The following is a 27,749-nucleotide window of genomic DNA, read 5'->3' on the forward strand; positions in this document are numbered from 1 at the left end:
AACTGTTTTGTGAAAAATAAGCGAAACTTAAAAATGTCATAACTTTCTTATTTTACATCCGATTTCGATGAAATTTGCAGCGTTGTTTGTTTGATTTTTCTCTATCGATTCAAATCTACAATTTTCTGGGGTGGACTTGACCTTTAAAAGGACAGTCGCCCTTGACCCCAGCTGGGAATGTTGAGAGGACGAGGCAGAACGAGATAAAAACATCCCGCAAACTGTATACTAGTATGTCAAAGACTATATGCGATTCATCGACAAGCTCGAGAATTAAGGCTTTGCTCTCACTGAATACTGAGAAAACCGGGCACGAACTTTGGAGGGATGAAAGAAAGGATGGCTGGCTCTTTGGAAGAAAGAAGTGACTCGAAAATTATAGCAAAGATGGAGAGAATAAAGTAAAAGAAAAAAGTCATAAAAATGGGATAAAAGAAAGAAATTGAAATAAAGGGAAAGAAGAAAGGCATCTGAAAAATAAAAGGACCAAAAAAATAGATGAAAGAGCAAAAGAAAGATTAATGAAAGAGCGAGGGAGAGAGAGAGAGAGAGAGAGGAAGAAATGAAAAGAAAAACAAAGAAAAAGATACAAATCCATAGCATTTCCTTTCAATTTTCCTTGATTTTGATTGGCAGAGAAGCCTTATAATACTAGTAAATATCGGATAAAATGTTAGACAAGTCCTTTTATGAAATGCGGCAGAATACCAAAGAAAATGAAAGAAAACCAGAAAAAGACAGAACACGTAAAGTGACTATCTCTAGCTCAATCAAGATATTGAATCCGCATATTGAAGTCAGTTAACTGTACGAGGTTATGTTTTTGTAGGATAATAAAACAAATCAAAGAAACAAATGACATATTTATAATTTGTAAATAATTATGATTTAATTTAAGTGACTGTAAAAGACATCTTCACGAGTATTGGATCTAACAAGTCATCACACACAACTTTCAATTGTTAACGCTCGTCATATTTTTATACTTTTTTTGTAAGTGCACATTCATGTACACTGAGTAGTCATATATTTAAATATTCATTGCTATCATTCTACCCAATTGTTCTATAGTTAATTTCATGTTCATGAGAGTCTTTTAAATCAAGGTTAATTGCCACCATGTTTTCATAGATCTAGATCTGGTACATTGAAATAAACTTATCCTTGTGAAATCATGGAATCTTAGGTGAAACTGATCATTCTGATGATCACTAACACAAAAAAGGCACATGTGGGACAGTGTATTAATATTGTTTGGAAAATAACCGACATTTTATGGAATTCCTTATTTACTTTGCTAATTTTTCAGCAATTACACATTTTTTCCAGAGCCATTTGGCACATATTTTTTATTCATACAAACAACACTTCGGTGGTCATTTTGGATTCTCTTCGAACTCATTTTGAGATCGTTACCACAACTGGTGTTTATCTTTAAATATATTATCAGAAAAAAATCTAATGTTTTACATGATATTGATTAGGGCCAAAGATCAACTGAAATTTACTCAGTTTTAACTGAATGTATACATGTTTTATTTATTTCCCTTTTTGCATTACACTATTCAATTCAATCAGATTTCCATGACATTCTGTTCACATTTTTACATTTTTTTATGAATAGCAAGTTATACTTGTAATCATACAAAATTTGGACACCTCCTGTAGTGCACACATCAGACAACCAGACTAGAAATTCTTAATGCATACATGATTGTAATAAAAACAGAAAATAGTAATTTAACGAACAATATAGAAATAATCAGTCTGCCTGAAGACAATTTTGCTTGCTGAAGTATTTAAATTATGTCCAAATAACACAAATTTTCTGGGGAAAACTTGATTTAGATTGTAATATTAGAGAAAAAAATATTTGTGTAATGTAAGGGTAAATACAATTAATTTACTTTTATTAAAGGTATGAAATTGATATAATAAAAGCACTGTGGCATGGGTACTGAACTTCTCTAATCACTGTTAACCATTGGACTTTGAGACTTTTTAAGTGATAATTAGCTTATCACCATATCAAAATCATGTCCCCAAATCTTGAGCCTTCTAAATATCAATGGCACAACAAGCCAAATATTTTGAGGGGGCCAGATATGGCATATAAGGTAAAATTTATTTTAAAAAGTTGCGAGTGAGCAAAGCGAGATTGCAAAAATTTGGACTTATTACAAAAAATCAAATTTGTGATAGATTTTATATATTCAGAAAAAAAATATATTTTACCCTTCTCTTTCTACCTTTTCTTTCCTTTTTTTTTCTCTTGGTTGTGAATTTTGGGGTTCTTTTTTTTTTTTTTTTTTTTGGGGGGGGGGCAACCCCCCACCCCTCCACCTGTACATCACTGATTAATATAATATCAGGCATGAAAGGTAAACCTTTGAAGCCACTATGAAGGTAAATTGCCCCTTGGTCTATTTTCCATTTGGTTTAATTTTACATGATCTAATCCTAGTTCTTCTAAACCAGTTCATCTATATATCAATCGTTTGGTCTATTAACTATTCAGTCCTATTCCCAGTTAGGCCGGCTATACCTATTTGCATAAAGCATTCTTGGTCTAACATCACTAAGTCTATTGACTGTTTATGAACCAAATTTTCAATTGACAACATAAATAATACTAAGTAGACAACGTGGAAATGAGACCAATTTGGCATTAGACTAAGAACCCTGTTACATCTAGAAAAGTGCTTTCCTGAGGCAGGCCCGGGGCAAACCTTGGGTAGGAATGAAGTTAGATGTAAACATGTCAAACCAACCTCGGGTCAACTTTCAGCGAGCCTAACGAAACCACCCCCAGAGGTAGTCTCGGGTGGACATTTTAATTCCTTACAAAATCAATAATTTAAATACAATTAAAGTAGTATAAATCAACTAAACATGTCGAGTTATATAATTTAGATGTCAAATAATATTGTATTAATACACGTTGTAACATAGAATATTATTTATAACAATTCACCCAATTTATACACATAAATTCCATCACTTTGAAATTTGTAAAAACAGCTATATTCTTAATTAGTACTTAGTAATTAGTACTCGGTTAGTAAAAAAAAAAGTAAGCTTCAAGCTATCAAAATAAATCTCAATATTTCCTATGATACATTTTTTCTTATCTCTTTTTTTATATACTTTAATTTAAGTAGCACATTGAGTAATACAAATCGTGAGAAAACATGTTGAGAACAGCATTAAAACAAAAATGTTTGGGAGGTCAAAATTATATGTCATTGCACATGGCAAGTAAAAATGAATGTTTTCATCACAAAAGAAACATGTCACTTTCAAAATGGAATGTAAAGTATAATAGTAGAAAACAACAGTGAATGTTTGTTGAATATTCCTCATAATTATGCTGGTGATCGCAGATAGAAAATTACAAAATGACATGAAATACAAAAATAACAAACCTAAGATAACGTGGCAGAAGTTTGGCTCACGATGTGGTTAGTCCTGAAAAGGACTGTTGGGTGGAGTAATGATAGAGATGAAACTGAAATATTAGAGTAAAATGGTGTTGTAGTCAAGGCCCGAACCCCCAAGGCCAAGGCAAACCTCAAGGCCTAGAGAGAAGTATCTTTTGTGACATAAAAGGACAATAAACCAGATGAAATGAGTTGAGAAGTCCCGGGGGCCATTTGATAAAGCTGTTGGTAAGTTAAGAGCAACTTTAAGAACGACTGGTGATCCTTTCTTACGCGCTAAACCATCGCCAATGAATATACCATTTACCATAAGAAAGGATCACCAGTCGTTCTTAAAGTGGCTCTTAACTTACAAACAGCTTTATGAAACACCCACCTGGTGCCAGATGATGATGAGATAAGCCGAGAAAGCCTGGCAGTAACAGGTAGATGAGCGGTGATGAGTAGAAGCGATGAAGCGTCTCAAAGTTCTGCGCAGCTTGACTGTCAGTCATCACCTGGTTTAAGTCCTTTAAAGACCTCACCTTACATTACAAAATATACTCCTCACTCTCGTCTTTCTCACCTATCAATTTTCACCTCGTCTTTCTCTTTCTCACCTTTCAATTTTCATCTCTACGTATCTCTCTACCACCTAACAGTTCTTTTCAGGAGTAATGACATAGTGAACCTTAAAACACTCCAGCATTACCTGTACCACTATGCAAACCATCAAAGATCACCAAATCAAAAGATAGCATAATTCACCAACACCATTACCATAACAGAAATGAATAATTCACTTGTCCCATCTGTTGATGAAGGGAAAATCTAAAATTACTTTATGAACTATGAAATATTTTGTATTCATTTAATTTAAAGGCACTGATAAACAATTAAATACATATGATAATATGTATATACAAAATAAAAAGGAAATTAAGAATACAATCGGAACATACACTGTATCGAGCAATTACCGTTTCTTCCACAACAAAAGGATTCAACCTTTTCCAAATACTTTCCTTTGAGTTGTATTGATGTTTAATTACAACAAGCTTTTTTTGCACACAGAGTGATAGAATCAATGATAATTGTTATAGCAAGTACATTTATGTATAATTATCATATGCCTGTGACGACCAGTGAACACACACACACACGTACATGTACTACTGTCCACAGCATCCACAAAGACATACTCCCTTCAAGAGCAAATTCGACCAGTACTTTAATCTCTTGTGAATTCTTCGGATTATTGAAACCCATGTTACAATTAAGATACAACTATAAAGATCATGACACATTCAGTGCTTATTCTATGGGGTCCGTGGAGTAGTAGGCATCAAGGTATCCTCTGGCAAGGTCCGTCACCAAGGAGCGATCTGGAATGGCCTGTGCAGTCCCATACATAGCAGCCTGTGCAGGGGAAAAAAACAAACAAAGTGTTTAAAATGTATCTCTTGGCAAAAAACGTCATACTTTTATCTAATCCAATCATTGCTCTCCCAATGAAAGTCAGATATTATATGCGTTAACAGCCCAACCTTTGCACATGTACTCTCAGAGCACCCTCGCTCCCACCGTGCAACTAGTCTGCTGTGCAAACCCTTCACTCAAGTTAAGGGTCTGAATGTGCAGCCTACTCATGCCTTGTGGACTGAAGGCCTGAATTGAAACAGCAAGTTTTGTATGTGCTGGTCTTTGCGTGGAGACACATGCACTTGCTGATCAAAGTTTCAATCAGGGTCTGTGCCTGCAGACCACCGTGCAACTGATGATGCGAGTGACGGAATACTTACACTTCCTGATGCCTTCTCGTTGGGCGTCTTCATTATCTCTTCGGTACACTCTTTAACATCCTGGATGAACTGTTCCGCTACTCCAGGAAACGTCTGACGGAGGGTCACACACAAATGGAAGCTACAGGTACAACATGGAGTAAACATTGTAAATCAAAGTATTGTAAACAAATTTAAAGTGTGTTATAATGTCGTTACACAATAGTACTAGAATTCTACAGACTAATACAAAATGCTGATTTTCAACAGTCACTGTGGTGTCCGCGTAAGTACAGACATTAAAAAAAAGCAGTCCATTGTTTTGGCTCTCACTTGTCTATTATGACGAAGAACAAATTTCAGTTTCTTACTACTTACTCACTAAAATCAAGAAATAATGTTAAATCATTGTTGAAGTCTTACAAAAGCTAAAATTTTGTCTTTCATAATAAATGCACACAATCATCATCCTTATTGTGACGTCATTCGCAATAAATCCTGAGCAATTGGTCGACCACCTATATTTAACACTACGTATTAAACAACAAGAATCTTTTTCACTATGATTACAAACATCACAGAAATAATGAGTTACAGTAATCACCATGAAAATAATCCAAATTTGATATTAATCAAGTGCACATATTTAAAAAAAAAATCATAAATGACCCTAAACAGCCTACCTTGAAGGAAATTGAAGAGAATTGAGATTCCAACCTCGCTTTGTGAGGGCTCCCGATAGACGGTAGATGTTGAAGACCTTTGACCCGACCCCGACCACGCTCACCTCAGGATTACCGTAGATGAAGATGCCCGGAATCTGATGAAGCCTACGCACCGGAGAGAAATTAAGACAAGGGTAATTATCATTGTCATCTTCATCATCATCACCATCATCATCGTCATCTTTAACATCATCTTTATCTTCATCATCTTTTATCATCATCATTTTTTCACCACCATCACCATAATAATCATCACCTCTACCATCATAAATCATCACCAGAAACATCATCCTCATTATGATCATCATCATCATCAAAATCCTCATCATAATTATCATCATCATCATCAGTATCATCATCACCACCATAACTACCATCATCATTATCAGCATAACTATCACCCTCCTCCTCCTCATTCTCTGATAGTAAATAATCTACTCACTCCTTAGTAATCTTCCTTGCAGCAGAGACAATCTTCCTTGTATTCTCTACGTATCCATCCTCACCTAAAAACATCATGGTAGCCCAACATGCAGCAATAATGGCTCCAGCTCGACTTCCTGCACACACAAAGGAGAGCATAGTACATAAAATTTAATCCAATGCATTAAGCCACTTTGTAATTGAGTATGTGAATAAATACAAAAAAGACCCAAGTCCATAGGTCATTTCGAGAAAATCTAAAAAAATTGATATTTTTTTTAATTTGGGTGATTAAATTATATCTGGCCAAAAGACATAAGAGAACATCATTAAAAAATTTAAGAGTATATTTTTTATGAATATTAATATGCATGTTACTTGTGGGCGGGGCCTTTTGTCTGGTGGACTTGGGTCGTTTTTAGAATCATATGGACTTGGGTCATTCTTACATTCATATACATGGTAGACTTCTGTAGTAAGTAGTAGAAGTAATGAGAGAGGGAGCTGTGATATGAATGTAAGAAAAACCCAAGTCCAGGATTTGGGCTTTCCTAACACTCATTCCAGATTTTCCTCCTTCATTTAAAGGTAAATGCTAGTTTTGGTAACGATATCAAAATGAGTTCGTACAGAATCCAATGAAATGACCACCAAAGTGTCTGTTTGTATAAATAAAACGTATGTGCCAAATGATTCTGGAAGAAATTGTGTAATTGCTGAGAAATCAGCAAATAAGCACAAGATTCGGGTAGAGCGTCGGGCACGACATTCAAAGCAATAATTATACACTGTCCCACGTGCGCTTATCTGTGTTGGGGATCTTCAGTCTGAACATTTTTCAGCGTAGATTTTAAGATTTCACGAAGTTCAGTTTATGGAACTGTACCAGATCTAGATCCTCGATGATATACTGACAGTTAAGCCTTGTTTTACAGACTTTCTCATGAAATCAGTGTTTACTGCAAATACTGGAATTTCTCTTTAAGGTATTTCTGAGATGATTTCAGAACAATTTCCCATTTTTAACTCAATTTTGCCAATGATTGGACTTGGGCAGTTTTTAAATTCAGATATTCAATTAGCTCTGGAGCAACTTTTCACAAATTACCTTTCCCTTTTTATCAACTGGATATGTATGAAATTAATTCCTTTTTTCTTTTTTTTTTAGAGAAGATGTTATGTAAGCTTGCATGACATACAGCATCCATGCACCAATCTGCAATATTCAACTCTAGTAAGATACCGTATGCTAAAGCTTCTGTTACATCGTCAACTTAAAATTAATCGGCAATCATTTCACCCATTGCCAAATAATGACTGAACACTTTGTGGTGCTTTTTTAACTAATGATACTATTAATAATAATAGCTGGATTTATAATGCGCTTTTTTGCTTCAGGATAAAATGCGCTGCTACTATTACCCCGGCTTTAGCTCGAGCTACCATCACCAGCGCTGAGTGCATTCAAAGAATGAACAAAGAATGAATCCTGCCGGGTACCCATTCACCTCACCTGGGTCGAGTGCAGCAGTGTGGATAAATTTCTTGGTCAAGGAAAACACACCATGGGTAGGATTCGAATCCACAACCCTCTGTTTCAACGGCAAGAGTCAGAACCACTAGACCCCGATGCACCCACAAATGGGATAACAAGCATATTCTAATAAAAATAAAATGAATAATCATGCTCCTCTTGATGATTTAGTGGTCAAAAATTCAACCAAATACACTTATAGAGAAAGGGAAGAAATGCATAGCACTATCAAATATGCAGCATATAATGCAAAATGACTTAATAGATGGCAAGAAGTTTAAGAAAATAAAAATGGAATATTTGTCATCTCCTCACCTCCAATAGTGGGCGTGGCATAGATGCCCCCCGTCCAATCAGGGGACACAAAGAACTGAGAATGGCGGAATTTCCTCTCTCGATACATGATCACAGAAGAGCCTTTAGGGGCGTATCCATACTGTTGCAAAAAGAGAGAAAAATTGCAATATAAGTACATGTAGGTGATGAAATTTTTAGTTGTCAACATGAATTTGTAAATTATGATGTACCCTTTCTTTTGTTAAAGGGGAATCCAGCCTTGGCCATAAAATGTTGTGTTGGGAAGGAGAAAAATAATTTAAACAGAATGGTTAAAGTTTGAAAGAAATTGGACAAGCAATAAGAAAGTTATAGCTGCTTTAAAATTGAGATCACTAATAGTATGTAGATTTCAAATTGGCAACTAGGTAAGTACATTGTAAATTATGACAACTTTCCCATAGGCCATGTACTTTATTATCAGGGATTTGTGGTTTTCTCTTAAAGGAGAATGAAACCCTTGAAACCAGCTGAATCCATATCAAAGAGAAAAATCAAAGAAACATATTGTTGAAAATTCTAGGACGATTGAATGAATAATAAGAAAGTTATGAGCATTTGAATATTGAGATCACTAATGCCATGTAGATCCTCCCATTGGCAATGCGACCAAGATCTGTGATGTCACACACGTACAACTCCCTCATTACTTTAGTACTTATTTCACTTATATTCTCACTTTTATAGAGTCTATCACATGGTGAGGTGTTCTCTTTATGAGAGGACAAGTACAGAGGTTTCACAACATTATATCATTGATGAATCATTTTGTCATATGATTATAGAATGAGCAAAAAGAGATGTTTTGGGGTATATTTTCAGTGTCCAAAAGGGGAGAGTTGTTCATCTGTGACATCATAGATCTTGGTCGCATTGCCAAAAGGAGGATCTCCATAGCATTAGTGATCTCGACATTCAAATGCTCATAACTCTTCTATTGCTAGTCCTATTTTACTCAAACTTTTGTTGATCTTATTCTTTGATTTGTCTGCTTTCACAAAAGCTAACTTGCTCCAAGAGTTTCATTCTCCTTTAAGTACCCATTCCCCTGGGGGCAGTAATCTAAATATAACCCAGGTAGTATATTGTTTTATGTCCTCATGAAAGAAAAATATAATTTGAAATAAAACTTTTGGGAAAATGACATTTTAGCCATAATATGTATTGGAGTACATGGAAGAGTAGTCCTTGCCTTACATCACTATGAGATCCCATATGCGGCCAATTTGAAGTCTCCATGAGTATAGTGATTACCAATATTTACAACTTTTAAAAATTCATAACTTTCTTGTTGTTTGTCCAATATTGTTCAAACTTTCACCTATCAACTTGGATTGGTTGGATTCCCCTTTATATATTTTCTCCTTTTGTTGTGTAAGCATGATTTTTTTTAAATCATGCATTACTTGTGACCTGCCACCCAAACACCAAGAATAAGTTGCCCAATAGGATTTTCAGATTCTTACTGAGCTAGACAAAACATGTCCTTTTTTTGTCAAAATTGATAACCCACAATAGTAATTGAACGAATGTAAAGGAAGTTTACTGTGAGCTCCAAAGAATAAGAACAAAAAGGTTTGAAGCTTGGGTTTGCTCAAGCATATGTGCACACTGCAATCTCAATGAAAATTTCTAGCAGAACTTGGAAAACATGGATTCAAAGAAACTCTAATATCTTGCATTTTATTCAGCTTTATAAAATTTCATCAGCATGAAAAAGGGAGGATTTATTCTTCAAGATACACTTATTTCAAAATTTTTACTTTTTGATGACCAAAGTAATAATTTGGCTATTTACAGCGAGCACTTTCTTGCTACTGGTTTAGGGGTGGCTGGTTATCACAAATGTTAATTTTCATTATTGTTCATGTATTTTTTGTTAAACGATGCCTTCCTATGAGTGTAAGTACAAGCCAACTGATGGGGCTACAGGTACACCAAATAAAAACGACTCAATAAACACATGAATTGTAACAGATGTGACATGTGGATGTTGAAAATAATAACGCATTTTATTTGATACAGAGCAAATCTGGATACTGTAATTTTGTTATTATTCGCGAAGAAAACAACCAGTATACTCTGGTCGCCATATTTACGCGGATAAACTTCAAAATGCTTGGACTCTACATGTACGTATTGTAAATCAATACCCAGTATGTATCTCTCCACCAAAATATTTGAAGGCCATTATACATCGTTTTAAAAACGTAGGGTGATAATAATCTTGGAATTCTTTGAAGGGGGGCAAGTTATTCTTGGTTTTGGGGGTAGCGAGTCACACATCTTATCGTTATCAAAAGAGTAAAAGCAGTTCACCTTGTGGGTATCAGCTGATATACTTGTAACGCCCTTGAGTCTGAAATCAAACGGAGCCAAAGGGAAACCAGCTTTGTCCATGAAAGGCACCAGGAATCCACCCAAACAGGAATCGACGTGCACTGGAATGCCGTAGTAGTCACCGAGCTAGGGAGATTTGGGGATAACAATAATTGTTGATACATCTGGGGCCCCGTTTCATAAAGGACTTGCAACTGCTGTAACTTTGCCATAATGTCAACTACCATGGTAACAGGGCTCAGCAGCCAATCATAATCAAGGTTACCATGGTAGTTGCCATAATGGCAAAGTTACAACAGTTGCAAGTCCTTTATGAAACGGGCCCCAGAGGTCCATTTCACAAAACTTGTTATAATAACAAATTTGTATTAACAGTAAAAAAGCTACTGAAATCCTTCAATCTGATTGGCTGATGGTAAACTTGTAGAAATTGTGCATTTGCTATTATTACAATTCATTATGAAACAAGGCACTGGTTTATGCAAGAGCAGAGCCATAAGGTACCTTGTCAAAAAACATAGCTGGGTCTTTCATGCTGGAGTCTCACAAATGGCCTATTATTACATATTCTCACACTTCATTATTGACAAATGATAATAATAATAGGCATTTATATAGCGCCATCTATCTAGAAATATTCTATTCCGAGGAGCACAAGAAAAAGAAAGAATGAGAGAGTTTGGATGAGTGTCAAAGCACCAATAACTAATACTGCTAGAAAGATAAGACTTCAGTTTAGATTTGAAAGTATCCAGTGATGATATAATTCTTAAATTCAACGGCAAATTATTCCAGAGAGAAGGTGCCGAGGCAGAGAAAGCTTGCGCACCATATGCTACACGTGTTTTGGGAGTCTTAACCCTAAAAAGACTGGGGGGGGGGGGCTGATTCAGCCCCCCCTCGACATTTTTCGCGATAAATCCGTAACGCGAAAAGCTGGCGCAGCGCCGTTCCATGACTTTTTTCTTTCAAGTCTTGCGCAACTTTTGAGACCAAATTTGCGACACCCGGATACGTGCTTCCGAGATTACACAACATTTTGTAAGTGCATGTCGACCCGAAATTGCTAAAAAACGTGAATTTGTGTACAAATCCAATGCAAATTGTGTTTTTAGCCAAAATTCAAAAATGTATCATTATTTTCAATTTTGCTAATCAAACTCAATTAATTTCATCTTGTTTATGGTCAGAATAAAGTAGCGGACGATTTCCATTGAAAAAACAAGAAAAAACAAAAAGTAAAAAAACAAAGAAATACATAAGAAATTTTAAAAACAATTAAATACATAAGAAAAGAATTGTGATATTGAATTTTTTTTAAGTACATTTGATCAGAATCCTTCACTGAGTCTGTAAATAAAAAATAAGCATTTTGAGGCCTTATTTTGTTAATTAGAGCAAATCTTTGATTTTACGCATAAATTAGCATTATTATGCTAATCTTGGAGATTATACCATGGGTAATGCACGTGCCAATTTTCGTCACGATCATGCGGTTGACGGCCGAGATCATAGGGGGGGGGCTGAATCAGCCCCCCCCCCCCCCCAGTCTTCTTAGGCATCAAAATAGCCCAGTCTATTTAGGGTTAAGAAGAAACAAGTGGAATGCCTCTGGCCGTCTCACCTGCATCACGCGATTCAATATAGCAGCAGTGCTGATTTTGAAAACTACTATAACTCGCACAAGATGTTCAGTGATACTTGGTTACTCTTATTTCCACGTTTTATGAACTAGACCAATACACTTATAGAGATATGATGGCAATTCAACAAATACCCCCAACGTGGCCAAAGTTCTTTGACCTTACATGACCTTTGACCTTGATCATGTGACCTGAAACTCGCACAGGATGTTCAGTGATACTTGATTACTATTATGTCCAAGTTTTATGAACTAGACCAACACACTTTCAAATTTATGGCTGTAATTCAACAAATACCCCAATTTGGCCAAAGTTCATTGACCCTAAATGACCTTTGACCTTGATCATGTGACCTGAAACTTGCACAGGATGTTCAGTAGTACTTGATTACTATTATGTCCAAGTTTCATGAATCAGATCCATAAACTTTCAAAGTTATGATGGTAATTCAACAGATACCCCCAATTCGGCCAAAGTTCATTGACCCTAAATGACCTTTGACCTTGGTCATGTGATGTGAAACTCATGCAGGATGTTCAGTGATACTTGATTAACCTTATGTATAAGTTTCATGAACTAGGTCCATATATTTTCTAAGTTATGATGACATTTCAAAAACTTAACCTTAGGTTAAGATTTTGATGTTGATTCCCCCAACATGGTCTAAGTTCATTGACCCTAAATGACCTTTGACCTTGGTCATGTGACATGAAACTCAGCCAGGATGTTCAGTAATACTTGATTAACCTTATGGCCAAGTTTCATGAACTAGGTCCATATACTTTCTAAGTTATGCTGTCATTTCAAAAAATTAACCTCGGGTTAAGATTTGGTGTTGACGCCGCCGTCGCCGCCGCCGCCGCCGTCACCGTCGCCGTCGGAAAAGCGGCGCCTATAGTCTCACTCTGCTATGCAGGTGAGACAAAAACAGAGGGGGATGCAGGAAAGATGCTATGAAAGGACGCAGAGTACCCTTACAGAACGATTCCTGCTTAAAGACGTAGCACAGACTTTCGAAAGCTACATAGGTGTGAAGGATTAGATACATTTTAGAAAACCAGTAGCTTAAAATTAAAAATTTGGCAGTAAAAATACTATTTTCTAAAATATGATTTTTTTGTGATGGTTGACAGCAATGCAAGAACTGAATTATACAGGATTTAGAAAAATAAATAAGGTAGAAGAGCCGACGAGTTGACCCCCTTGAGTAATGTCTATGCAGGGCAGTTATTTAAAATGATACAAGATATGAAGACAAAATATCTAAAAACTATACAAGTATACATGTAATAATTTCTAATACAATGATTATTTATTAAATCAATCACATAATTACCAGACTTATTCAACAGTATACTCTGAATAGAATGACTTGTCAATTCAAAATATGCACTCTTTATATGGGCCTTATCATCAGTGACGCGACATTTGCTTCTGCGAGATCTGCTCCGGTCTTCATTTTGTCTCAGATAGAGGGCTAGGGTCAGTGGCGTACCTAGGATTTTCCAGGATTTTCGTCAGGGGGGGGAAAGGTCTTTCAAGCTCGTCAGGGGGGCAGGGATACATGCATGGGTGATGGCTTTGCATTGGTGGTGGCTCGTCAAGGGGGGCAGACTGCCCCTCTGCCCCCCCCCCCCCAGTAGGTACGCTAGTGGCTAGGGTTGTAATAGGGGTCTATGTTAGGTTTAGGGTTAGGTTTAGGATAGGGCATAGTGTTAAATCCAGGGCTGAAGTTGGTCATTCCTTTAATGGGTGGAATTTGCAGCAGAGCAATTGTCACCGCAGCAAATGTCATGGAACCTTATCATCATCCATTTTTCTGGCATCTACAGTGGCATTGCATATGCTCATATTCATGTTACCCTGTACCTTGTTCGTTAAGAACAGATATCTAGGTGAATGTTTGCAACAAAAAGCTAGGACTCTCTTCATTCACTCACAACACAAAAAATGGCAATTCTGTGTGCACAGGAAGGAATCAAACTTTGTTTTCTTAACATCATAATGAGAAAACTAAAATGAAAATATTTTTTCCTAATTTCAGGCCAGACAATAACCACGTTGAACAGGGCTCCATCTGACAAAGAGTTGCGATAGATCTGATAAACCACAACTATGGAAAGCCAGCAACTTCAACATCTAAAATGCATGTTTGCTCAAAATGTTTTTTTACATACGATGTATATTCATGCATCCATTATTTTCTTGAAAATTTGGTGTGCTCCTCTCTGTTTGCAAAGGACATTTTGATAATTTCCAGTAAAAAAAAAATATGACATTGATGGATTTCCATATAGTTGAGATTGATCGGATCAATCGCAACTCTTTGTAAGACAGGGCCCTGGAGTATAGAATATGGGCCATTGGTGGAGTTGAGACCTGCTTACCTCTGCAATAGCTTCTATAGGGTCCATGACTCCCTGTGGGAACATCGGTGCTGAGCCCACAAGAACTGCTGTCCTCTTGTTAATCTTGCGTCTCATGGCCTGTCACAAATTATAATATTTTTTTTATATTTTTTTTTTCCAAAGGGATGTAAAATTAAAACCTTAACAATCAATTTTATGTTTATTGTGATTGTAAAAATAATAAACACAATTAAATACCTAGGAAATCTCAAAAATATAAATCATGTATAAAAAAACATTTGGATATTGAATCCTTTCTCATGTACATACACGTACATATTTGTTCAGAATCTCCCAAAGAGTCTCTAAACAAAAACATAGCAGCTCAGGGGCTTTATTTACATATTCATTTCCATTTTGAAATTGACAATTGAAATGGAAATGAACAGCCAAATTTCAACTTAATGCATAAGCCAGCATAATTAATTTATATGAAATAAAAAACTATAGATTTAGTGAAACCGAGCTTTGCAACCACTTTAGATTACATTTCCTACTGTCATTGCAAATGTTTGTCGTGATTCCACAATCCGTGGCCAAATCTTAGGGGGTATGATATGATTTTCCCCCCCCCCCTGGCAGGAGTAACAAAAAATTGTAATACGTAGCTACTCAATGGCACATTATTGCACAAAGTGACATACCCTGACATCGGCTTGTTGTGTTACTGGAACTAGCGGCACATGAACGAGCTTCATTCGGAAGTAATGAGCAGCCTTATCAAACGCTGCGTGGGCTGAGACAGGGGCAATGCTGCAATCAAGAAAAAATATTTCCGTAATTACAATGCAAATACAATCGTGAAAGTTCATCTGTGTTGGTTGAAAATATTACATATCAATATCAAATGATAGAATTGGTCGTGAACTTACACAAAACAGGAAAAATATGTTGCTGAAATAACATTATTATTGTAAATAATAATAATAATGATGATGATGAGGAGGAGGAAGATGATCAAAATGAAGTTGAGGATAAGGATGATGATGATGGTGATGATGAAGATGATCATCATCATGGGCATCAGCGCGGAGGATTATCATTTGTTCATGGGGGGGGGGGCACATCATAATGTTGCGTCCTCTCCCAAACGCAAAAGATAATCCTCTACTCTGATACCAACTGATGATGACTATTATTATGATAATTATAATGATAATAATAATAATGGTGATAATAATAATGATAATTAATGACAGAAGAATTGTGCTTACATTTCTGGGTATTCAATGCCCCTCTCTGTAGCTAAATCTCGATATGCGGCCAATGCCATCAGGATGCTTTCAGTACCGCCAGTAGACATCTTAATAGTGAAAAAAGGAGAGTAATGGTGATGATGATCATAATCTTTAAAGGACAAGTCCCAACAGAACACCCCAACAGAAAGTTGATTTGAATAAAAAGAGAAAAATCCAACAAGAATAACACTGAAAATTTCATAAAAATCAGATGTTAAATAAGAGAGTTACAACATTTCAAAGTTTCCCTTAATTTCACAAACAGTTATATGCACATGTTGTTCCGTATGCAAATGAGGGGACTGATGACATCACTCACTCACTATTTCTTTTGCTTTTCATTACATGAAATATTTCAAATTTCTCATTGTCATGTGAAGCAGAGTTTTATTACTCCCTGAACATGTGGAATTACCATTGTTTAACATTTTTTTGTTCAATCAAGAGGGTCCTTATTGTCAAAACTGTAAAAAAAAAAAATATTGTATTATTCAAACAATGAAAAAAAATATATATTGAATGAGGGACATCAACTTTCTCATTTACATATGAGTTGTGAATATACAAGTTTTGTGAAAAATAAGCAAAACTTTAAATTTCTATAACTTTGTGAATTAACTGTTTTGTGAAAAATAAGCGAAACTTTAAATTTCTATAACTTTCTTATTTTACATCCAATTTTGATGAAAGTTTCAGAGTAATGCTTGTTTGATTTTTCTATATTGATTGATCCAAAGTATTCTAGGGTGGACTTGACCTATAAAGTTCTTCTTATACATCAAAGTAATTTGGAAAATACAGTCAAACCTAAATTACCAGCTACCTGTCTAAAGAAGAAAAAAATTGTCTTTAGTGGCAACCAAAACAAAAACCATTTATTCAACACAGTATTGCAGCTGTTGAAGACCCACCCTTGTTCCACAAAACTGTTTAATCAAAGGCAATTTAAATCTTGAGCCAGATCCATCAACTATATGAGCAAATCTGTCATAAAATTTCAGCATTGAGTATAATCAATGGCAAGTTATAACATTCTGTTACAAGCTCCTGAAACGGCCCCATTCCATTGAATTTAGATTTTAGAAAAACTTTGTGATTGAATTTTGGCATTTTTATTGATATCTGGTGGGTGTTTCATAAAGCTGTTCGTAAAGTTACGAATGACTTTACGCACGACTGGAACATGTTCTTAGGTCATAAAACAATTACACAGGGATATCACATACATGTAGCACAAGAAAGGATCACCAGTCGTGCGTAAACTCATTCGTATCTTAAGAACAGCTTTATGAAACACCCACCAGGTTTCATGTAACATGGCTCTGAATTTCAGTTACAAGCTACTGAAAGACCCACATTCACTTGACTAAGAACAACTTTGTGGTTGATATTGGGCATTTGTCATTGATATCAAGTTTTGTGTAACAGGGTTCTGAATTTCACTTACAGGCTACTGAAAGAGCCACATTCGCTCGGCTAAGAACAACTTTGTGGTTGATATTAAGCACTTGTTATTGATACCAAGCTTTATGTAACAGGGTTCTGGGCCCCATTGCATAAAAGTTACCATTATGGTGACTTTGCTATCCAATGGTAACTACCATGGTAATGATAATCAACAGCCAATCAGAATCAAGAATTTCAGGGAAGATACCATTGGATGGCAAAGTTACCATAATGGTAACTTTATGCAACAGAATTTTACATACTGTGCCACAGCCTGACTTGGGAGCATTGAACATTCTGAGCGTCATGGCAACAATCTCCGCCTCCATCTTCCGTACATCAGGGAAAACATCCGGATGAAGCGGGTTGGTCCAAGCAAAGTCTTCGTACATCTGTTGTATGGAAATATCACAAAGTTCTATTGATACGGTGTTTGAAATTCGATTTCTTAACTAGGAATGAGCTTTACCTACCTATCAAATTTTATGAATGCTATTCAAATGCCAAGGGCAGCTTTATCTGCAATTACATGTAGAATGGCAATTGTAGCATTTGATAGGTAGACAGAGCAAAAAGAAATAGATAATAGTTTATGAACATTATTATTGATATTACAGGCCTGTCCAGCCGCTCCGAAACACTGTTAGCGCTAACCAAGCACTATAATCATTACTTAATAAAGGCGTTGTTAAAATAATAGAGCTCTTTATTTCCAAAACATTGATAATTTTGATGTACATTGTGTCAAATATTATTCATATAGATTAAAAAAAACCTAGGAAACAAAAAATCAAATTCATGCGGACACTTTTTGGATATCCGTGAATGAAAATCATCATTAACTATTTCTCCTAGGAAATTAACACATGTTAGGATAAGAAAATAACATTTGGGATGGTTTTTCCAGTCAGTTTAATTATCACTTTTTTAAAGCACTTTCGTACAACACAAATAGCGAGTATGGGTACTCTTAGGGGGTGTTGCAAGAAAATATTTGTGATCAATTGCAAATATTCTGTTGCGATTTTACAACTGATAGATCAACGTTAGTTATAGCAAATCAGATTAAACTCCTTGTTTCATGGAGCAGATTAGCAATCAATCACTAATTTACAATTAATTGCAACACATATGAATGATTCTGAGACCGAAAATGGACTTGCAATTGATCGCAAGTTTCTTGCAACACCCCTCATGCAATGCTACAACATTTTCTCACTCGGTGAAAGAAAGAAACTATTCACCTTGGCTACACCTAATTAAATAGAGTACCCTTCTTTCACCTTCGATGCAAAATCTTGTAGCATCACACTCATGCCTATTCCCTATTTGTATACTGTTAGGTATTGAAAGAAATCAATAGGGCCCCGTCTTACAAAGAGTTGCAATTGATCTGATCAATCTCAACTATGGAAAGCCAGTAAGGTCAACATATAAAATGCATGATAGTTCAAAATGTTTTCTAGATATGATGTATATTCATAAATTTACTGTTTTTTGATAATTTGGTGTGTTTGCCTTTGTTAACAAAGGACATTTTGCACATTTCCTGGAGAAAAAATTATGACACTGATGGATTTCCATAGAGGTACAATTGATTGGATCAATCGTAACTCTTTGCAAGACGGGGCCCTGTTGGATAGGACTGACCTGTGATGCCAGGGCTGCCATTTCATCAGTACCTCCATACACACACCCGGATACCTTGCCTCCCTTCCAGTCGATACCACCTATGAAGTAAAGAGGTACAACAGCAGCATTAATATTCAAACTGTTGGGTACGGTACTGAATTCTGTAACTTCCATAGGATTTGCACAGGGGCCACCTAGTTCCAGAAGTCAATGGGTTAACCTATTGACTACTGAATTCTGTAATTCTTTTCGGCTTTGTACAGGGATCATGCGGTTCTCATAGGCAATGGGACAAGTTAACCTGTTGACTACCGATTTCTGTGACTTTTTTTAGGCTTTGTACAGGGATCACCCTTTTCTGCAGAGGGCAACGGGTCAACAAGCCAGAGACACATATGGGTCTGTATGTAGAAGTCCACTGCGACTTCAGCCAGGGTCTAACTCTGTGCTTAGTTCATGGGAAGTCAATAAATGTCAAAATTCTTTTAATATCATATTTTTATTACATTTCAGGCGTTCGATCCTCATGCTTTAATTGTGAATTTTAAAACTATCTAAGGCATTATTCCTAGACATTCCTGAATAAATTGATCGCCAAACCTGCTTAAAAAGTGAACCTCTACTAGTGTAGTAAGTTTCACGGTACACCATGTATATTTCTCGGTCAATTGTTGGTCCTGAAAAGGACCATCCTAACTCAACACATGTGAACCTCTACTGTTAGAGACAGGGGTCACAAGTGGCTATCCATAGTTTAACCTCACATTTAGACAAGAGTTTAAATCAAATCAGAGTGCAGAATATGGCCAATGTTGTATCTCTAGGGGATTCAGGTGTATTGCAGTCAACTTTAGCATGTTAGATTTTAAAAATCCACTGGTCCCATGATACTACATGTACTACGGTAACCTTGTCAGGCAATGGTACATGTACACGTACATGTAAGATGATAAATAATTTTCAAGAGCTAATCAAATTCAAGGAATCCACAGATGTTACATAAATATCAAGCCCTGTATAAGCCAGGTTTTAGACTTACCCATGGGTTTATAATCTTTATTGACCTTGTTCATAATGTTCTCTTTGCTAAGGCCCTTAGCGGGTAGCTCAGTGATGTAGCTATCGCCAGGCCTCAGGGGAAACAGATCTCTGGCGATATCAGATACATTCTTATCAATCTCTGCTTTTATCTGTAAAAAGACAATACATACATGTACAATGGGTGATTTCAAGTCCGGTGTTGGCCTTGGTGTTGAAATTTGGATTGCTTCCCCTAGCTCCAAAACTTCTTCAGAGTTTGTAAACCTGATCCAGATCACATTATTGACATCTCAACAACTAGTGAGTGACTTTTCTGGACCATCTTCATTTTATATTTGGCGTTATAATCGTGTGGAAATTGACCTAACACCAACACCAAAAGGTCAACACTGAACTTGAAATCACCCAGTGGTGCTAAAAAATTAGTGAACCTAGCCAGAAAATGAACATATCTAAAAGTGTTCAAGTTCTGCCATGGTATATAGAAATTGAATTGTGAAGTCAGGTGATAAAATATTACATTCAATAAAGTTTGTTTCTGTGGGCTCGCTGAACATCGTAGTGTTGTTGTCTACATTCAACACTCAGCATGAAGGAGTGCATTTTGTGGTGGGGTTCACTATTAAACTATCTAGCACCACTGTAAATTCTTATTTGATCCCTGCTTTGTACCAAGATAACACAGATATAAAATGTGCATGGCTGTTCAAAAGTTTTCCATTCATATAACTTTCTACATATAGCAATGACAAATCCAGCATCGCTTCAATAGAGGGGGAGGGGGGTCTTACAAAAGGCAATTTTTGTGAATTAAACCAATTTGTTACTTTCCTGTCACAATAGGTCAACATATGCCCCTTCCCATTAACACAATAGTGGGGAGATAAAGCATTACTTTTTTATTGTCTTTTTGCTTCTTCCAAAACTTCACATTTTTCTCACAGGGAACCAAGAGGTCCTTACGATCAAATGCAAATCAAGCGTAAGTCCTCAAATAACAATAATAATAATGATGATAGATGGGATTTGTAACGTGCCAAATCCAATTTGCAACAGAAAGAAAGAAAGAGAGAGAGAGAGAAAGAAAGATAGAAATAAAGAAGAAAAAAAAAGAGAGAAAGAAAAAAAGAGAGAAAGAAAGAAAGAAAGAAAGAAAGGGAAAAGTATAAATACAATTATGAATTGAGGAACAATTAAATAGTAGGAAACGCTTAAGGTAACGCTTTAATTGTGTCAACAGAAGTGCATTCACAGATAACTAGAGGAAGATTATTCCAGTGAACAGGGCAAGCATGAGCAAAAGCCTGTACCCCCAATGTCTAAACAGATTTGGGAACAAATCAAGTGTAATGGGGTGTTATAAGAAAGTTGAGATTCGACTGAACACAAATTGAATACAAGTTTGCGTTTAATCAAAAGACTTACGATCGATTAAAGGGACTAATGCTCAATTTGGAATTGAAGGTTATTTTCTTGTAATGCCCTAGTTGTGAGAGGTTTTGCAGTGGTAGCCTACTGGTGCAGGCATGCATAATTGTGCATTTTCATGTATTGCATACTTTACCTTGTCTTTAATAACTGGAAGGCTTTTCACAACGTTGAAAAAGGTTTTCATGATGCGCTGCTTCAGAGCTGTCGAGGGGGAGGGGCAAAAAGAAACAATGAGGTTTTAATTTACTTCATTCATGACAAAATAATGATGATATATCATGATAAATACTCGAACATGAAGATATAATTTAAAGGGATGGTCCGGGCTAAAAATATTGATATCTTAATACATAGAGTAGAATTCACTGAGCAAAATGCTGAAAATTTCATCAAAATCGGATAACAAATAATAAAGTTATTGAAGTTTAAAGTTTAGCAATATTTTGTGAAAACAGTCGTCATGAATATTCATTAGGTGGGCTGATGATGTCACATCTCCACTTTCAGTTTTCTTATGTTATTACGTAAAATCATAATTTTGTCATGATTTCATACTTGTGTGAATAATATGTCTCCCTTGTAATGAAATAAGTTGCAGCAATAAATATCTAATGCACTAAATCAGTTGTCAATCCAATTTTTCTAGTTCTTGGAGGAAAAAATTTGAATATACCTAGTTTCATATAATAAAATACAAAAGAATAAGTGGGGATGTGACATCATCAGCCCACCTCATGAATATTCATGACGACTGTTTTCACAAAATATTGCTTAACGTTAAAATTCAATAACTTTCTTATTTGTTATCCGATTTTGATGAAATTTTCGGCATTTTGCTCAGTGAATTCTACTCTATGTATTAAGCTATAAATACTTTCAGCCCGGACCATCCCTTTAATTTGATGATAAGAAAAGAGAACTTTGATTAGACAAGTGGAACATGGGAGCCAAAGTGCTATCCTTATCTAAAATCTCATACATTCAGTAAATATGAATTAACTTATTGGTGCATTGAATATTCCTCCATAGAAATTGATTAGAATACAATTCTAGTGCTCATTACATTGCCCCAATTACTGGCATTGATATAAAGTTAATTTGCTTCTTTACTTGTTTGAAAAAAAAGTATTCAAAATGAAAAAGAGCACACCAATCCACCTCATATGTCTGCTCTCTCTCTCTCTCTCTTTCTCATTCTGTCACCCCATCTCTGTCTGTGTGTGTATCCCTCTCATTCTCCCTCCTAGTCTCTGTCTGTCTTTCTGTCTCTCTCTCTCTCTCTCTCTGTCTAACTGCAGGTGTACATGTATATTTTTGTGTGTTACATTTCTGGGTTGTAATAAACCCCTCAAAAAAGTTTGGAAATCTGATTTTGGCCATTAATTTCTCCCAACTCCCAATTCAACACAATGCATATTTGTTAGCATTCAAAAGATCATTTAATTCTCTTTAAAATGATACCATGCTTGTTATGATCATGCCATCACGAAAAGAGCAGGATTCAAAAGTGTTGGATGAGGTCTGAATTGAACAGCTGCAAAACGAGCAGAAATAGTCATGAAGGGCCAATAAAGAACATGATTCTTCTGTCTGTGTCAATAGAGATGAAAATCCATTCAATCAAGCCCCTGCTTCTTCATTTTTGATGTTGTGTTTTATGTAGTGATGGTTCTGTGAGATAACATGGTTTGAGTCGTGGTTTGAAATACCCATGCATGTTTGTTTGTTTGTTATGTGTTTGCTTGTGCAGAGGTGTGTTTGATTCCATGTTAATGTTGATGTTGAGGTGCATGAAAACAAAAGAAACCGCTGAAAAACTTACTCATCACCACAGAAAAAAAGAACAGTGACAGTGTCATTTTGCAACTTTTGAAGTTTGACCTTGCCCTACATTCCAAGGTACTGCACATCCATGTGAACCACAATCACATCATGTATGGTATCATTTTAAAGAAAATTAAATGATCTATTCATTGGTATCAATCAAACATTAATATTCATTAAAACCGAGGAGGGATTATCGATCAAATTCAGATTTCCTAACTTTTTTGGGGGAGTTTATATAATGGCAAAGACAGGTAAGACTCGTGAGCGCTAATTATCTCTAAAAGTGGGCTGACTATTTAAAGGGATACTCCGGGCTGAAAATATTCATATCTAAATAAAAATTCACAGAGCAATATGCTGAAAATTTCATCAAAATTGGATACCGGTAACAAATAAAAAAGTTATTAAATTTTAAACTTTAGTAATATTTTGTGAAAATAGTTATCATCATGAATATTCATTAGGAGGGCTGATGTCACATCCCAACTTTCCTTTTTCTTATGGTATTACATGAAATTACAATTGTTTCATTTTTTCATACATGAGTGAACAATGTGTCTCCTTTATAATGAAATAAGTTGCAGCAATGAATATCTAATGCATTAAATCATTGTCAATCCAATTTTTTAAGTTCCCCAGTAGAAAAAAATTGAATAAACCTAATTTCATATAATAAAATACAAAAGAACAAGTGGGAATATGACATCATCAATTTGCTCACTTAATATTCATGAAGACATGCCTAGAACTGATTCACCAGACTAATGCAAACCTTTAAAATGCAATAACTTTGTTATTCCTTGTCCGATTTTGATCAAATTTTCAGTGTTTTGTTTGTCTGATTTTTCTTCATATGTTTAAATGTATGATTTTCAGCCCAAAGCATCCCTTTAAAGGCTAGCGCCACGACGTGTTCCATGAACGGAAACAAGCGAGCACTAATTATTTCTAAAAGTGGGCCAACTATTTAAAAGCTAGCGCCAGGATGTGTTCCATAAACAGAAACAAGCAGTGGATTTCATATGGGAGAAGAGTACAAATACTTCTGTCTGGTGATAAAGTAATTCCAAGTTAAAAAGTAATTCCGATTAATTCCAAGTTAACATTTACATTGTACTTTTCTTTTTATTCATCTCTTTATGTTTTCTAATTTCTGGGCCCCGTCTTACAAAGCGTTGCGATTGATCCAAACAACAAGCCAGCAGCATCAACATATAAAATGCAAGTTTGTTCAAAATATTTCTACATATGATGTATATTCATACATTCACCATTTTCTTGAAAACTCAAGTATGCTTTTCTTTGTTTGCCAAGGACTTTGTGCAAATTTCTGTAAAAAAAAAGATCAGGGTACCCTTTGTAAGACGGGCCCTGATCTTCACTTCAAGAGTCGTCATTCCATCGTCATATCATTAAACAAGGAATGGTATTAAAAATGTCTTACAGTGCATGGTTTGCATTTGGTTTAATCATGATTTCATCTCATATGTCACATGACAATGAACAATTTCTAATCACATGATCAATTATACTCACTAAGCCTTGGATGACACAGGAAGTGGTAGAGCCAGTTCAGAAGCAATGTGACCCCAACAGAATAAGCAATGACCTGCCATGCCTCCAGTTCTGAGCAAAGTTCGTTGACCTTTCTCCTTGTATTGTCTGCATACAGCAGTGCTATTTCCTGAAATAAAATACAGATAGAGTGAGTATCTATGACATATACACATCTAGCAAGTTCAGTAATAAAATTACAATTTAGGCCTACAGTTGAGAACAAAAAAATACAAGTACATGTACGGTGTGCATCTATGGCAATTGATATCAAAATCCTCTGGGATACTTGGCTGTAGAAACTAAGCATAGCTTTATTTGTCTCTCATTACTTCATTTCTGTTTCTATTCAGAGATTGGAAAAGTAATGTATGAACATAGTTTTGTTTTTCAACATAAAAGAAGAAAACTTGAACAGGGGCGGAGTCAAGGTTCAGGGGTGGGTTGGGCTGGGCATGCCGTAGGGGGCAACAAAGAAACAGGATAGAACAGTATTTTAAGAAAACTTGGATTTCATTCCCTCTCCATCATGAATGCATCCACTTCCCCCTGGAACCATTTGTGATTGTGAGTCTGTGTCTGTATACACCACATTATATCTGTCCAAATAATAATCTGAACTGGTGATTGCATGGTCTAAACCCCATCCTGTGACCAAAGATAGTTCCAACCAAAAATGCCATGAATCCAAACATCTGGGCCCCGTCTTACAAAGAGTTGCGATTGATCTGATCAATCTCAACTATGGAAAGCAAGCAAGGTCAACATCTAAAATGCATGATAGTTGAAAATGTTTTCTAGATATGATGTATATTCATAAATTCATTGTTTTCTTGATAATTTGGTGTGTTTGCCTTTGTTTACAAAAGGACATTTTGCAAATTTCCTGCAGAAAGTATTATGACACTGATGGATTTCCATAGAGTTACGATTGATTGGATCAAGCGTAACTCTTTGTAAGAAGGGGGCCCTGTGTCACAAGCCGGGAATACATGTAGCCCCTCGAGCCGTAAATAGCTAAAAAAATATCTATGGCTCTTGTGCGGGGCTAAATCACTCGCAGGGAGATTGTAACAGTGCGTGTACAAGCAATGATCAATCCCCTTTTAACAAATTTTATTTATTATTTCACACTCGAAGTTCAGGATTCCATATTGTAACATACCCTTTCTGTAAAAGTTGTATTCAATAATACCGATGATGGATATAAACCAAATATATATGGTCTAATGTGCAATTGCTTCCAGTGTAAACAAAATGTCCATGTCCATTGTAGACCTTGCAGTGAATTTTGGAAAAAAATTTGAGCTACAATCAGAAATGCTAAAATTGCGCTTAAACATTCTCCAGCTGGATAACGATACAACAAAACTGCTTGCCAAATAAATTGCTCATCTTGGACCTCAGACACACTATGCATATCTTTGTGGGTGTGTGTGTGTGTGTAGGATCTACTTTTCTTCATTTTCACTTTTTTTCTGTTTTTTAGTATCTAGAGTAACATGCCCTAAATCTGACATGTGCCAAGATTCGACATGGCAAACCTATTTCACAAGCCAGCACAATCGAACACCAAAACACACTTCTACTTCTACGGCGATACTCAGCAGGACCCATAAGTCAGAATGTAGTGCTAAGGAAATATCTTGGGTGCTCATCTGCAGTGCATACTTGTTGGGGCTTTTAAAGCATTGTGCTATTTGTGCAAGTAAAAATCTAGTTCCACAGTTTAGATGTTAGTTGGAAGCGCCCCCCTGAACACCAAACACATTAGGCACTATCACTTACCGACAGAAATTCCTGATTTTAACTTTAAAAATCCCCTTTAAATAGTCAAAATTTTCCCTAAAAAATGTGGAATATGTGCTATATCCAGAGCACGCGGGGTCGCCGAAAAATGTGCCAAAAATGAAGAAATCCTTGGTTCTGTTCCGGGTACGATAACTTTCTCGAAAATTTACGAATTTCTTTTCAAAATTTCCAATCAAAAAAGAAAAAAATTTAACAGCATTGTCATTGAAGAATCTGCACAGAAATCAAGTGAAGGCATGCTTGCAGGTCGCCTTCATTCGACAGGGGCCCAGATCGCAATGCGGGAGCGGGTGACCGCTGCAACTTCCGGGTTACACATCGCATGTGGTGCAATTCAGCGGCTCTCACATGCATTAAAGTTTTGAACGTGCAATGCGCTATGTTGAACGAAGGGCAGGGGATGTCGAATCTCGGCCGAGAAACTGAAACATGGCGATACATTTCAAGATTTTAAGGGATTATCGAGATGGAATTTGAAAATGAACATTGCAATTAAAAATAGACAAATATATTCAACAAACATTGGTGCAAATATCATTTTGTGAAAAGAAAAATTTTAGAACAAAAGTATTACAGAAAAGCTTATTCATGTCCAATCTTGGGCATAATCTCATCCGTCCATTTTTTCTTTATTCTTAATCTTATTTGACTTTGACTTGAGTTTGACTTTGTCATGTGTTTTTGACTCAAGTTACAATTGCTTTTCTTAATGCACTAATCAGTACATTGACTACGTAAAGCAAAGACATAAGGGCATGTCAATAATTATACAAGCCATGGAAAAAATGTTTCCAAAAATTGTTTGGCAAGATGTCACAGTTCAGCTCACATTCTCTTTCATGAATACAGTTGGCAGTCACACACAACATAAACACACATACATACACTCCAAAATTATTAACGTATGGGACTACATTAACAACACAACGATAATCCCCGGCATTGTCATTGAATCAACTCGCAAATAAAACAAATCGTACTTATATCTGATATATTCACTTCATCATCATAATCAATAGTAATCTCATAAGTTTGTAAATGGATTTAAAAACCCGTTTTACCCTGTATTCGTCCATAATACCGGGGAGACTGATCTGACTGTGCGTTTCTGTCCTCTGCTGCTCTGCAGTTATAAAACTCAGACAGCTTAAGCAGATCA

General features: G+C 35.9%; 1 protein-coding gene across 4 annotated transcripts; it reads right to left on the reverse strand.

The window, feature by feature from the left end:
• Nucleotides 1-863: 863 nt before the first annotated feature.
• Nucleotides 864-27,749, reverse strand: LOC129281171 (sphingosine-1-phosphate lyase 1-like). 4 transcript variants are annotated; one of them, XR_010296428.1, is made up of 16 exons: nucleotides 27,652-27,749; nucleotides 24,761-24,908; nucleotides 21,531-21,598; nucleotides 19,965-20,115; nucleotides 18,944-19,023; nucleotides 17,557-17,685; nucleotides 15,824-15,912; nucleotides 15,254-15,362; nucleotides 14,589-14,687; nucleotides 10,538-10,684; nucleotides 8,198-8,318; nucleotides 6,368-6,485; nucleotides 5,884-6,030; nucleotides 5,222-5,342; nucleotides 3,817-4,838; nucleotides 864-3,695 (listed from the first exon to the last, which is right to left on the reverse strand). XR_010296428.1 is itself a non-coding variant. In XM_064112890.1 (15 exons), exons 1-15 carry the CDS (start codon nucleotides 27,664-27,666, stop codon nucleotides 4,734-4,736), a joined length of 1,647 nt encoding a protein of 548 aa, XP_063968960.1. In that variant the 5' UTR covers nucleotides 27,667-27,733; the 3' UTR covers nucleotides 864-4,733. The 4 variants fall into 4 exon arrangements, 1 of the variants encoding a protein (XP_063968960.1); XR_010296429.1 differs by having other exon boundaries at nucleotides 864-3,704; nucleotides 4,650-4,838; nucleotides 27,652-27,731; XR_010296427.1 differs by having other exon boundaries at nucleotides 864-3,704; nucleotides 3,783-4,838; nucleotides 27,652-27,731.

The sequence above is a fragment of the Lytechinus pictus genome, chromosome 18 (assembly GCF_037042905.1).
Source record: "Lytechinus pictus isolate F3 Inbred chromosome 18, Lp3.0, whole genome shotgun sequence".
NCBI lineage: Eukaryota > Metazoa > Echinodermata > Echinoidea > Temnopleuroida > Toxopneustidae > Lytechinus > Lytechinus pictus.

Excerpts from the sequence above, each read along its gene's own strand:
- LOC129281171 (XM_064112890.1), bottom strand. Across the intron at positions 21,599-24,760 it reads CCTGTGTCATCCAAGGCTTA|CTCTGAAGCAGCGCATCATG; the intron begins GTGAGTATAATT and ends CCCCCTCGACAG. Across the intron at positions 19,024-19,964 it reads TAAAGATTATAAACCCATGG|GTGGTATCGACTGGAAGGGA; the intron begins GTAAGTCTAAAA and ends TTTACTTCATAG.